The sequence below is a fragment of the Protopterus annectens genome, chromosome 5.part0, assembly GCF_019279795.1.
Source record: "Protopterus annectens isolate FY-2018-M chromosome 5.part0, PAN1.0, whole genome shotgun sequence".
NCBI lineage: Eukaryota > Metazoa > Chordata > Ceratodontiformes > Protopteridae > Protopterus > Protopterus annectens.
The window spans coordinates 1,241,200,104-1,241,214,902 of record NC_056735.1 but is presented as its reverse complement, the minus strand read 5'-3'; the positions used below and the strand labels follow the sequence as shown (position 1 = coordinate 1,241,214,902).

Genomic DNA, 14,799 nt, shown 5'->3' with positions numbered 1-14,799 from the left:
CTGAAAAACCACAGAAGGAACAAAAGCCCTGGTAGAATGGACCACGACCTCGCCTGGAAATTACTTGGTATGGTGAGAGTAACAAAAATAATAATATGAGACAACCATTTGGAAACTGCCTGTTTTAACAATGATTTTCCCTTTTAGTTTCCTTCATTGGAAATAAATAGTTGACCTGAACTCCTGAAGGTTTTACTCTTGTCAATATAGTATCTGAGTTGCCTATGGACATCTAGAGCATGTGAAATTCTTTCTTTCCTATTTTTAGATCTGTAAAGAAGACAAAGAAAGGAATAGCTTGACTTAAAGTAAACTCTGAAACCACTTTAGGGATAAATGAAAGATTTGTTTTCAAAAACAACCTATTCTTATGAAAATGAGATAAGGATGACTTACCATAAGCTTGTAACTCAGATATTCTACTTGGCAAAAATTCAGCACAATCACTAACATTGTTCTCCAAGTTAACAACTTCAATTCGGCATTATCAGCTTGTTCAAGTAGAAAATTTGTAAGTTTTTCTAGAAAAAATTGAGATCTGAAGAAGGAGTCACCTGTTTTCCAGGTGGATGACTATGTAGAACCCCTTTCAAAACTGTTTGACTTCAGGCTGGGTAAAAAGGGAGGGAGGCTTATGCGTAGACAAGCAGAGATGGCTCTTGATACAAGAATAAGAAGGGCCAGAAGATAATAGCCCACACAAATATTGCAGAACCATAAATAAACTAAAAAACTTTTCCACTTATGCATAAGTGATTTTCTAGTAGCAGATTTCTTAGCCTTCTTTAATCCTGCTGCACTTAATCAGAAAAACAGGTGCCCAAAAGACATCAAAGCACTTATCCTGGCAGTCAGCTGAAGAAGTTGAAAGTTGTGTTTATCAAACATCCTCTTGTCTTATGTGAATAAGTCTATTCTATGAGGAAGTTTGTGGCAATTGTCCTTGGCAATTTTCAAAATTATCCTTGGGGAGTTCTTATTAATCTTTAGAGTGACCCTGGCTATCAGTCAGCTGAAGAAGTTGAAAGTTGTGTTTATCAAACATCCTCTTGTCTTATGTGAATAAGTCTATTCTGTGAGGAAGTTTGTGGCAATTGTCCTTGGCAATTTTCAAAATTATCCTTGGGGAGTTCTTATTAATCTTTAGAGTGACCCTGGCTATCAGTGTGATGGGTGAAAAAGGCATACAGAAACATTCCTGTTCATGAGAATGGGAAAGCATCTGTCATCCAAACCTGCTTGCAAATGGAGACAAACAGATCTGTTTGAGGAGTTCCCCACAACTGTATAAATTCCCAGAAGACGCCAGAGTTCAGCTGCCATTTGTGAGGGTCTGGATCTGTTCTGGTCCTGCTTAGTTAGGTTATCTGCAGAAATGTTTTGCTCTGTTGGAAAGTAGCTAGCCTCAAGAGAAAGATTGTGATGATTTGATAGGTACCAAGCTACCATAGCTAGCCTGCAAAGTTTGCTTATATAACCTATCACTGTGGTGTTGTCTGTGATGATTAGCAGAGGACCTAGAGTCCAAAGATGGTTTAAAGATTTGAGAACATTTTTTTTATTACCATCATTTCTTTGACATTTATGTGTTTTAGTCTGTCCTGCTTGTTAACAGACCCTGAATTTTCACCCCTTAGAAACAGCTCCCCAAGCAAATGGAGAGGGGAAGACCTGGGCTGAGAGATATCTGGCCCGCTCAACAAAGTATTTCATTTCGACAGACCAAAACATTGGGATCTGAAAATACATCATGTGATGGTGCTGGGACCAAACAAGTTTGAGGAACCACTGAATTTTTCTTGTGAGAAGTCTAGCCAGTAGAGTTGTAAGAACTGAACAGGCCATGAAACCCAAAGCAGCATGGATCAAAGCTAATTTTTGATACAGATTATCCTTGAGATAGTTAAATAAATTTCAGTTTAAGAAGTAACTTTACTATCTGTATATTAAGTTTATGCTTTTATAATCTGTTGCTTCTCAGCTTTTTGGCTAAGATCAAATGTAGCAAGTTTGTAGTTGCAGTACTACATGATTATGATGTCATTTTATCAGCAAGCAGTATAAGTACATTTCTCCATAATCATGTGTGGCAATCTTACTTTTTCTGCCTTCTGTACTTCTGCTAAACTTTAGACTGCTCTAAATTGCCATTATTTTTAGACAAGTAATTTTAACTGATCATCACATTTCTACCTTCATTCAATAAACTTTATATTAAAATGGCATACCTCATCAAAAACAACATATTTAATTCTTTTTACCCAATTCTGCCGATGAGGACAAAGAAGCAGAATTTCCAGACACTGAGGAACAGTCACAAGGACCTGAAAACAAAACAAATTATAAGTAATGATTTGCACAATTGTTTATAAATACTACATATGAACAGAAAGTGGAAATTATCACACCAATGAAGCAAATTTATAAAATCTCATGCCAAAACCTCGAATAAGTGAAAGTGGTATTTTTAATCACAGACACTTCCAGTAAGTTGAAGTAATCTGTGGTTTCAACTTTAAAGATTGTCAGAAAATGCAGTCTTCCTTTATGAGTGTGGCTGATGTTTGGCAATGAGCCTGTGTATTTCTGTGTGTGTGTGTGTGTGTGTGTGTGTGTGTGTGTGTGTGTGTGTGTGTGTGTGTGTGCACATGTACATGTACAGTGGATATAAAAAGTTTACGCACCCCTGTTAAAATGCCAGGTTTTTGTGATATAAAAAATAAGACCACAATAAATCATTTCAAAACTTTTCCCACCTTTAATGTGACCTATAACCTATACAATTCAATTGAAAAACAAACAAATCTATTTGGGGAAAAATATAAAAAATAAAAAAATGTACAATAAGCTGGTTGCATAAGTGTGCACGTCCTTAAACTAATACTTTGCTGAAGCACCTTTTGATTTAATTACAACATTCAGTCTTCTTGGATACACACCTGCCCACAAGTAAAGAGACTCTGATTAACCCCAAATAAAGTTCAGCTGTCCTAGTAGGATTTTCTTGACATTTACTCAGTTGCCTGCTACAGCAAAAGCTATGGTTCGCAAAGAGCTTACAAAGCATCAAATGAATCTCATTGTTGAAAGGTATCAGTCAGGAGAAGGGTACAAAAAAACTTCCACAGCATTGGATATAGCATGGAACACAGTGAAGACAGTAATCAAAAAAGTGGAGAAAATATGGGGCAACAGTTACGTTGCAAAGAACTGGACTTACCTCCAAAATTGATGAAAAGACAAGATGAAAACTGGTTAGGAAGACTGCCAAGAGACCTACAGCAACACTGAAGTAGCTGCAGGAATTTCTGGCAAGTACTGGTTGTGTACTACACAACAACAATCTCCTGTATTTTCCATATGTCTAGGCTATGGGGTAGAGTTGCAAGATGGAAGCTTTTTCTTGCACAGAAAAACATTGAGGCCCAGCTAAAATTTGCAAAACAATACATCAAATCTCCAAAAAGCATGTTGGAAAATGTGTTATGATCTGATGAGACCAAGGTTGAATTTTTTGGCTACAATTACAAAATGTACGTTTGGTGCAAAAACACCACTTCACATCACCAAAAGAACACCAGCTCCACGATGAAGCATGGTGGTAGCAGTATCTTGCTTTGGGGTTACTTTTCTTCAGCTGGAACTGGGGCTTTAGTCAAGATGGAGGGAATTATGAACAGTTACAAATACCAGTCACTTTTGTCCCAAAACCTTCAGGCATCTCCTAGAAAGCTGAAGATGAAGAGACATTTCACCTTTCAACATGACACTGACCCCAAGCATACATCAAAATTAGCAAATGACTGGCTTCACCAGAAGAAAATTAAAAGTTTTGGAATGGCCCGGCCAGAGCCCAGACCTAAATCCAATAAAAAATCTGTGGGGTGAACTAAAGAGGACTGTACACAAGAGATGCCCTTGCAATCTGACAGATTTGGAGCACTTTTGCAAGGAAGAGTGGGCAAATATTGCCAAGTCAAGATGTGCCATGCTGATAGACTCTTACCCTAGAAGACTGAATGCTGTAATTAAATCCAAAGGTGCTTCAACAAAGTATTAGTTTAAAGGTGTGCACATTTATGCAACCAGCTTATTGTACATTTTTTATTTTTTATATTTTTCTCCTAACAGATTTGTATAGGCTGTAGGTCACATTAAAGGTCAGATAAGTTTTGAAATGATTTATTGTGGTCTCATTTTTTATATCACAAAAACCTTGTATTTTAAAAAGGGTGTGTAAACTTTTTATATTCACTGTAAATATGTTTTGCGGTAAATGTCCCAGTACTCTCCAACCACAGAAATGATGAAGTGTCCATTAAAAACTTCAGAGCCGAAATATATTAAGATTGGGCTGCAGAAGACATAGCTAGCTGCATGGGATGTGCTGAGAACTCTAAACTTTCAGAAAGTACCTCATGTTTCACACATAGTGAAATTAGTTTTCTGTTGAGAATGTTGTTTAAAGCAAGTCAGCTTTGCAAGAACAACTACTGATAAAAATCACTTCATTAAAATCACAAGTAACCTAAGCAACATGGCTAAGTAAGTTTCATGCAAAGTGCAGCTTGCGAATGCTTCTAAACATTTTATCTATGGAAGTACTTCTCACAAATTCCCAACTTTATATCAACAATAAACCAACAGTCCTCAAAGTACAATAATTGGGCTAGACTAGACATAAATTATATTTCACAGGAACATGTGCATTTAATTACGAACTTTGACACACATCCAACAACTACATCAGATTATGTGCCAATAACTACTAAGATAAAAATTCAGGGTGTTGAAGTAAATATGAGATGCTGCCACTTCCCCACTTACCTGTTAAAAAGATAAGAATTTAAGGAAAGGGTAGTGGAAATTATTTGGAAGTTATTAGGGAAGTTAGAAAATATGCGTGAAATTATATGCAGTAAGTGGGATGAAATGAAAGTGGAGCTTAAAAATAGGGTAGAAATAACAGAAAAAGAGATCTGGTTAAGAAGTAACAAGAATTATTTAGAAGGGCTGACAAAGGTTAAAGTTTTACAGAATAAGAAGACTATCCCAGAACAAGAAGAAACAATTTTTCAGAGTGCTAAAAATAAGGGAGTACCTAGCTAATATGCATGAGTTTTGAAAGACTGCTATTAAGCAGTTTTTGATAGTAATTTCACAGCACAAAAACTTCTGGTACAACTTAGGCAACAGAAAGTAGAATGAGCTGTCATCAGACTTAGGGGGCCTGCAACAAGAAGAATAACCAGAGATCCTGTAGAGATATTAATGATATTCTGGAAATTTTATGAACATTTGAATAAAGCAGAGAAGTGGGGAAATCAAGGAAAAACACAAATGGAAATATTTATAGAAGACATATATATGCCAAGGTTAGAGGTAGATGAGGCTCAACAGTTAACAGTTACTATAGTTGGAAATGAGCTAAAAGTGGTAATGTATAAACAATCTGCAGGAAAGTCTCCAGACATAAATGGTGTTCTAGTGGAAGTTTGTAAGTTAGGAGGGAAGAAAATGATAAAGACATGGAAATTATTTTTAATAGTATTTTAAAGGAGCGGAGGCATTAACATCCTGGAAAAAAGCAATGGTGGCTGTAATACATAATAATGGTTAAAGACCTATAAGATCTAGCTTCATATATGCCCATTTCAGTTTTAAACCAAGATTAGAAAGTGTTTATGTCTATAAAGACTAACAGAATGGCAAAGATGATGCCAGATTTGACAGATATGGATTAACGTGGTTTTGTGGAGGGGAGGCAAACATTTGACAACATTAACAAAATAATGATGATCCAGAGAAGTAACTAGATGTAAGGAAATACTACTACTGTTGGTGGGTCTTAATGCTGAGAAAGCATTTGACAGAGTAGGCTGGGATTTTATGAGTAGGGCAGGAAGGTTCCTATCTGATAAGTTGTGTCTACAGACAGGAACCAGGCAGGGGTGTCCTCTTTCGCCTTTGTTATTTCTGTTATATTTAGAACCATTGGCAAATAAAAGAAGGCACTCAGAAATTCAAGAATATACTTGGTATGTTGTTGAAGAAAAGCTGGCTTTATTTACAAATAATATTATTTTGTACCTGATGAAAGCAGAAAAGGACATCTCAGTGTTGTGGAACATTCTGAGACAATTCAAGTTTTTTGGGGGGACATAATATAAATGAAGATAAAACAAAGGTTATAGCTGTAAACTATGTACCCACATTAAATTGGTTCACTGGTACCCATATTTATGGGGACATGATAAAATTATGACAACTAAATGTGGGAAGAGACAATATAAAAATTGAGAAACTGGAAGCTCTTGCATATGCATATGGATAGCAAGATACAAACAGTAAAAATGTTCTTAGTCCCTTTAGTTTTATACACAGGTCTGTCACATTTTTATCACCAGAGGACAAGTTGTGGAAAGTAATTAATAAAGAACTGAAGGATTTTATGGGGGAAGAGGGCAAGAGTCAAGTGGGATAAGTTGATTCTCCAAATAGAACAAGGAGGTTTAGGATTACCTCATTTGAAGGGATCTTTCACTGTTAAAGCTCTTATACATAACTCAAGTAGAAAGCTACAATTAAAAGTAGAAAGTGATAATGATGATGATGAAGTGGGGGGAGATAATTCAAGAAATAAGGAACTAATGGAATTTTGGCTATAGATCCTTAAGGAAAATAACAGTCATACAAATATTACATTCATAAAGTAGCAGAAAGTATACTAATAACTAAGCTAACACGTGAATGGAGAAAGGAGTTTATGCCAATAGGGATGACTGCAATTAGGGGCACAGAGGGTAGACAACTGGGGGTTGGAACTTACTGGAGGAAGCTGGTAAAGGAACCAAGGTATTAAGAACAAATGATTAGAGCCGAAAAGGTAACAGAATAGGAAGAGGCCAAGAATACATTCTGATTGCATTCTAGAGATTGACTACCCTAAGAGGGACTGATATCACAGTACAGACAAAGAGAACAGGAAAGGGGATGCTAAGTGGAAGACCTGCATTGTTTGCATTTTTAACTAAATCTACAATGGAAGCTGCTGTTAAAAAAAAAAAACAATAATTAGTAGGGCATATAAGATACTGCGTAATAGCTAAAGGAATCAATCAGAGGAAGTCAGAAAAGATTGGGAAGATTAATTAGATAAACAATTCAAAAAGATACAATGAGAGCATATATGTATAGTTCCCAAATATGCAACAAAATCTGGAAGATTTAGGATTTTTGCCTGGTAGCATTTGCACAGATACTTTTATACCCCAAACAGACTCCAAAGATTTTTTCTCAGGTAGATGGCAAATGTTGCAGGTATAATGGGGAAGACAGAGATACCTGGGAGTTTATGTTCTTAGAGTGTAATGAGTTGTCAGACTACAGAATACAGAGCAAGTGAGTGTAACTAAGGAGATATTTAAAAATAAAAGGATTATAGGACATGGAAGCAATACATTATTAGGGAGTTATAAATGCAATAAGTATAAATATTGCAGTTTTATAAGCAATTCTTCAAACATTTTTGTTACAGGTATAAATGAACAGATTTGGGCAAATGGCAATATTGATTGTAATTCCAGTGGAGTAGTTTACATAGCGACCTGTGAAATATGTGAACGTTATTATGTGGGGGGAAAACTATTAGAAAGTTGTGGAAAAGAATCTAAAAACCTATACTGGCAATCAAAAAAGCAGATTTAAGCAATTCCTTCACAAACATTCAAAGATTTTTAAAGATTTTAAGAAATATGGGTTTTATATTACTGATTATGTAAACATTGTGGAGTTTTTGTGGGGGAACAGTAATGTGCACCTTGAGTGTAACTAAGCAGAGGGGGGGAGATAAGGTTATCCACAGACAAAGCTCCTGGCTTAAACAAACACATCAGTATTAACTGCTTTTTATTGCTCAGAGATTATAAATGTTAAACAGTTTATGTTTAAACAGTTAAATGTTATGCAAAAATTGTACATTTATTTCATAGTATTAAGAATATTTAAATAGACATTTTTATAGGATATTGTTTAACTAGAGGTTTAGAGAGTGACGTCAGAATATGTATTGGTTTTTCAAACATACTGTATCTTTAAAAAGTGGATGCTTTTAATAGCTTCATTTGAAGGTGGATTTTCGGTGGGCAACCTAAATCATGTAACAATTAAGTCATGTATTTATGCAATGAAATAGCATGGTTGAAATTTTCTGAAGAAGTTCTATGCATTAAAAAGAATGAAAGCTCTTAAAAAATACTGCCATGTATAATCCTTGTTGAGATTCCACTATACAAGCGTTTTTGGTATTGGTTAACTGCAGGAATCAATCAGAGGAAGTCAGAAAAGATTGGGAAGAGAAATTAGATAAGCAATTCACAAAGAAACAATGACAGGATACATGTATGCCTTCCAAATATGCAGCAAAATGTGGAAGATTTAGGATGTTTCCATGGTAGCTTTTGCACAGTTACTTTTATACTCCAAACAGACTCCAAAGAACTTTTCTCAGGTAGATGGCAAATGTTAGAGGTGTAATGAGGAAGACAGAGGTACCTGGAAGCACATATTTTTGGAGTGTAATAAGTTGGCAGACTTTAAAAATTCCCTACAGAATACTCTGTCAGGAATACTGATCAAGCAAATGGGTGCAAATTGCTTTGTCATACTAAGGTCTTGTTAAGTGGCTACCAAAAAAAAAATAGTAGTAAATGGAAATTGAAGTTCAAACCATCTATGCTTTAAGTAGTGAATACTGTAACAAAGATAAAAGAACAGGAAATGGGAGCTTTAGAAAAGGGTAGGAATAAATTACATGGAAAAAAATGGAAATTATGGGAACAATGCATGAAGAAAAAAGGTTTGGAGGAAGAATGATGTTTAAGAAAAGGAAGGAATCTAATAATTTATGTAATGTTGTTTTGATTATATGATTTAGAGCAATATATGTGAGGTATAATGTTTGGAAATGTGAACTTGTTAATATGCTTTCATTACTTTTATATAAATTTAAGTTTGTCTATGTCACAATAATTCAATAAAAGTGTTAAAAAATTCACCATCAGTGACAAGGTTTGCTACCATTTCCTAAGACTAACCTAGACATCCAGTATATATTTATTCACTGACTGAATGTACAACAAATTGCTAAGCAGTAATTACATCATACTGTGAAACTACCTGCAGTCTTTCCACTAGGGAATAATATTCATCCATTAAGTGGTAAATAGCACCAAAATGTGAAGGACATTGTTTTAATTTAAGCATGGTCCAATGATTTACTGAGTAAATCTTAGAACAGTCATACAAAGAAAATACAAATCTATTAAAGTGAGACAGAAAGGAAACTGACAGCTGACTAGCTACATGACTAAAAATAATATAAAAAATCAGCAACACAGGAAATAAACTGCAACCAGAAGATATGTAGAGCTGAGTCCTGAAGTGGTAGGGAACTTCATACTATTTCTGTCTGCAATTTTGAACTAGAATAAACTTTACCACAATTACTGCAAGTTATGTGGAGATTATTTCTTAAATTGGTACATTTTTTGGATTTTCTGTACATTCATCTTGGCATTATTTGGGCAAGCTACAGACATCTAAGCATTGGAATTTTGTCTAGCTACACATAGCTAGCAAGATATAAACATGTCTAACTATCCTCTTTCAGCTCATTCTAGTTATGTAAAATAAATTATACACACAAATCAGCATTTAACTGACACATCACAAGAGTTTCAATACCATATCAGGAGCCAAGGATAGGGCTATTTCCTGTCCCTCTTTTCACAGAGCTCTCATGTTTTGGGCAGTAGTTTGTTGTTATTTGTCTTTCAGCTTTTCCCAGTTAGGGGTTGCCACAGCTGAACTCCGGTCCGTTAATGATTGGCAGTTGTTTTTTATGGTGCCAAGTTGCCAGCCCGATGCCCAAGCTTCAACGAAGGCATGCCCATTCAACGCATGTCTTTCGAACACACACTCGACCACGGGGAGGACATGCAGACTCCACACAGAAGGCACTCCCAACCCAAGCCGAGAATCGAATGAGAGAACCTCTTGCTGTGAGGCAACAATGCCACCGCTGCGCCACCGCGGAAGATGTTTTGGGCAGTAGTATACTATGGAAAAGCAGCATGAGTAAAAGCAAAGATCTTGATGTCTCAGAAGAAAAAAATAAGTTTCCTCTACATACATTAGAAAACTATGATGCTATTTGGACTGTAGCATGATATAAAACAATGTATATAACCGAAATGCCATGGCTGCAATTTTTTTTTTACCTTTTGTTTAAAAAAAGAGAATCAAAATAAGTTTTGGGATTGGCTGAAATGTAGATTGTTCCACAAAAATGTTAAGCTTGAGTAAGAAATGTTCCACTTGGGAGATCACAAAAAGACATCTCTAGTCATATGACACTCTATAAATGGAAAGACTGAAGAAGATATAAAACTAGTGTGTGGGTGTGTAAGTCAGCAAGTGTATACATACATGCATGTGCACTTACAAGGTATAAAGGAGCGGCCTTAGGTCAACTGGTGCCCTAAGCAAAAGGGCTCCACGGTGCCCCCCACCACACCACCCGGTGCCCCCCATTCTAGTCTACCTACACCAAAAAAATACTGGAAAAGTGCCCTTACTACAGCAGTGCCCTAGGTGGCCGCCTAGTTGGCCTATGCCTAAGGCCGGCTACGGGTATATTTATTTATTTATTTATTTATTTATTTATTTATTTTATTTATTTATTTAACATTTGCTGACCGGGAAAGTCCGACTAGCTTCCACAGATCCTGTTTTCAGTGGAGGCCCGGGGAGAAATGCTCCAGAAGCATGTCTTTAGAATGTATATATAGAGTATATGATATTGAACAATCTGTATTTCCCTCTCTCGCGGTCTCTGTAAGCTGTTAATGTGCAGCTTTGATTGCTTCCTGTACTTTGTTCAGTCACTCATTCCTGCATCAATGAAGATCCTTTTCCTTCACTGTGTCGTAGTATATTAGAGATTTCACCTAACATAACTATCACAGCTGAGCAAAATGCTATGAAGACACTCTTGCACATTATATTTTGGCAAAAGATGATACAACAAGATGTAGGCAATTATACTCCAGTCGGGTCAATAACATTTACAGTTCAAAGCATTTACATATCTTTTTTCTTCCTTTTTTGCCCCTCCTTACTGCTGATCATCAGCCCCTCATCTTCACCAATAGACCCATTTGCTACTCATCACTGTCATAACAGTCGGCCAGTGGAGGACATCATTCAGGTAGCCATCATACATGGTTCAGCCTTTTGCAGCTGACAGTGATACAGCCAGATAAGCCATGTGATGGAGTTAATCTATGGAGACTGAAACTGTTACTTGCTTTCACTCATAGTACTCCATATTTTTAATGTCATATTCAGCTTTAAAACCCTGTTGAGTGCATGACAATACTTATTTCTTTAATGCTTGGTTAAAGGACTGAGTAGTAACAGGAATTTACACTAAGTAGTACAGTTCTGTCTACCTCCAATGAGCATGGGAATAATAATGCTTACTTACAACAGACCCTTGACTGAGTTTTGGTTTATGAGCCAGCATATTAGCACAGCCGTGTATACTGCCTGTCAGGTAGATATGCCATGAAGATAAGACCCCACAAGGTGTAAAGCCATTTCTCTTACCTTTAGCAATTACTTTTTTGAAAAGCCTGGGACTAAAGTGAAACTAAAGTTTTGGAAGATGGAAGAAAGATTCTTGAAAGAATGCTGTAGGCTGCTGTTCATAGCTTTAGTCATTGTTCAAGAAGGCAAACAGGCTGCAAAACTGATGTTGGTAAACAGACCAACAGCTAAGACATACTGTTTTCAGTTACCCTGTTATTCAAGTCTAGAAGAGTTGAGGAACTTAGTGTGACATATATTTTGAAGGTTGCATATTTGTAATATTTTCTCAGGATAGCAATATAATTTTTTCTTTGTCCGCAGGTAGGTGGGTCTTTGTTGACAAGAATGTTTTGTAGTTTTCCTTCTGTCCCTGTCTGTCATTAGCCCAGTCATATGTTCACTAGTCATTCATGGATTTATATTTAATCATACATATTATTGTAGGGACATATCTATTAAGTATATTGAGGAAATGATCAGTGAAGTACGGACAAGTTTAATGTATAGATTGTTGAAATGGTATGGAAGACCATTTAGCCTTCTTAACAACTTCCTATAATTGCCCTAAGAGCAGCTATTTTGTAACTCTGAAGTAGCCGTATTTTGGAGCCAGTCTCAGTTTTATCTTGTGTCCAGATGGCAAATACAGAGAATGGTTACTGGGGGCTGTGAACACAAACATGCTGAATTTCCATTTCAGGTGTCTTAGCACCTATTTCAAAAATGATTAATGTGGGAAGTGTCATTATTAGGACAGATCCAAATAATTTGTTGTCACAAGGTCCACATCTTGGCACTGACAGTTTTTTGAAAAGTCATAAAGCGGTTAAGGTTTTGGAGTTGCTTTTGAACATGGACCATTCTGTGATGATGATTAGTACAGCAGATGATTCATAAGACTACATGTACATGCAGCCAAATTATACTTTTCTTCCTTTTGTGAGTTTAGTCATGACAGTAATCATTCACATTCATTACTCTCTGTCATAACCAGAGAACATTTTTAGTAACAAACAACTCAGATATCCACAGCCTCTGCACCTTTAACTTTATGTCAGTCTGTACAGTGAGAACCATCTTTTTATATATGTGACTGTCTTACATAAATAGTCTGGGTTTGGACAGAAGAAGTACATCAGTATTGCATCTATACAGCCATGCTTGTAATTAAAAAAATCCTGATACTCCTAATGTTTCTGAATATCAATCTATTCCTTTTTTTTCACTGCCCAACAAACTTTATTTGGCACGAGATTATGATGTTGCTTAAGTCTTCTTGTCTAGGGCTTTAATGTCATGAATAGAAAAAGGAAGGGATGGTGACAGGTCCCTTCCCCAACATGCCATATGTACAAATGACATTGTAAATGTTCCCATGTTTTAGTTTTTTTGTATTTAGAAATGAACATTACTATCTGTGATTCATCAGTCACACATTGGCAATAGATGCTGCTTTTGACAAACAGCAAACAATGATAAACTCAATTTAACTTTATGCAAAACTGAGAGACATCAAATGTATACATTTCCCTACAGTTTTGGCTATGTTTATATAAAAACACAGAAAGCAGTGTTAGCATACCTTTAGACACCCCGATAGTGATTTCTCCCTGGTAGGAGAAATAAAAAGGACTACAGTCATTTTAGATATAGATATCATCAGTAACACCTTCCTTCAGCTACCACCCCAATAGGGGTAAACAAAATATAAGTTAGTACTAGTTAGACAGGTAGCTATTAAGTACTAGCAAACAGTAAAGAGTCATATTAAACTGTTTTTCTTAACAGGAATGGCCCACCCAACAAGTTCTAGATTAACAGTATAAAGGAATAACTTATACGATTCATGTCCACTGTGAAAGTTTAACTATGTGCATCAGTTATTGACCAACATAAGTTCGATAATTAAGAAGCACCAGCCTGGCAAGTGTAGACAGGCCTTCAGTTAGCATTCAGGGGTTGAGCATGCTATGGAACAAGTGAAACAAGGCTGCATTATACAAAATCAAAATAAAAACACCAAAGGTACCAAATAGTCTACTAAGTAATCCAAGGTACCCAGGAAACATAGCCAGACACTGATAAACCAAATTCACAACTTTATTCAGCCAGAATAAGACAAAACATAAACACTCTCTTTGAAGAATACGTTTTCATTTCAACCTTCATTAGATGTGGACTGCTTCTCACAAGGACCCCTATATAACTTCCATTTGCATACTAAATTGCCAATTAATTTAAATAACATTTAGTAAAACATTTAAAAGACCATTCTAAAAAATAATATGCATTCCAGTAAAACCAGTATTACAAAACATACTAAAAAAGTACAGTTTTGTACCTACCATAAATGTAGATGTTCAAGTGTATACACTGCTGCAGTCATTACACTTGGGTTATCCTGCCATCAGGTGGTCCCGCAGTCGGCCAGAGTTCCAAATTCTTGGTCCGGCGTCAGTTGCTGTCACTTCTTCCCTGACATCAGTGCGCCAGGGGTATATAAGATGTAGCCGATGCTATTTTCTTCAGTTTTTCTTTCCCCAGATGTCAGGTGCCCCCAAATAGGTAGGCAATACATATTGCTAATAACACATACATGAAAAAATATGAAACAATACCTTTAGCTATAAGCAAATACACCACATAGGTTGTAAAGGATAAAGAGGTATAGATAAGTCCCAGCTAAGAAAATGGGGTTGAAGGGAGAGTAACCTGGACTGCAGCAGTGTATACACTCGAACATCTACATTTATAGTAGGTACAAAACTGTACTATGTTCATCGTGTTACACTGCTACAGTCATTACACTTGTGTTGAATCCCAAAGTTGAGGTTGGGTGGCTGGGTCTATATAGGATTAGGAGTGTCTATGAGGTCCTGCAGCACCACAGTGGCAAAGCCAGCTCTGGATTTGGAGTATACAGTTAAGTGGTAATGCTTGGTAAAGGTGTGCACTGAACTCCAAGTTGCAGCTTCCAAAATATCCTTGGTTGGTACTCCTCTAAGAAAGGCTGCTGAAGTGGCTGTCGCCCTGGTAGAATGAGGCCTAATATTACTAGGCACAGTTTTTCCATGTTGTGTGTAGCAGAAACGGATACAGTGTCCTATCCACTTTGAAATTGTCTGTTTTGAAATAGCCTTTAACTGT

The 14,799-nt window shown here is 36.4% G+C and overlaps 1 protein-coding gene across 1 annotated transcript in view; it reads right to left on the bottom strand.

The window, feature by feature from the left end:
* Positions 1-2,195: 2,195 nt before the first annotated feature.
* LOC122802347 (probable ATP-dependent RNA helicase DDX60) overlaps positions 2,196-14,799 on the bottom strand; it is a 196,304-nt gene continuing 183,700 nt past the window's right edge. The window contains exon 7 of the mRNA XM_044071984.1: positions 2,196-2,324. Within this exon, the coding sequence (XP_043927919.1) occupies positions 2,196-2,324 (129 nt within the window). The remainder of the gene's footprint in view (positions 2,325-14,799) is intronic.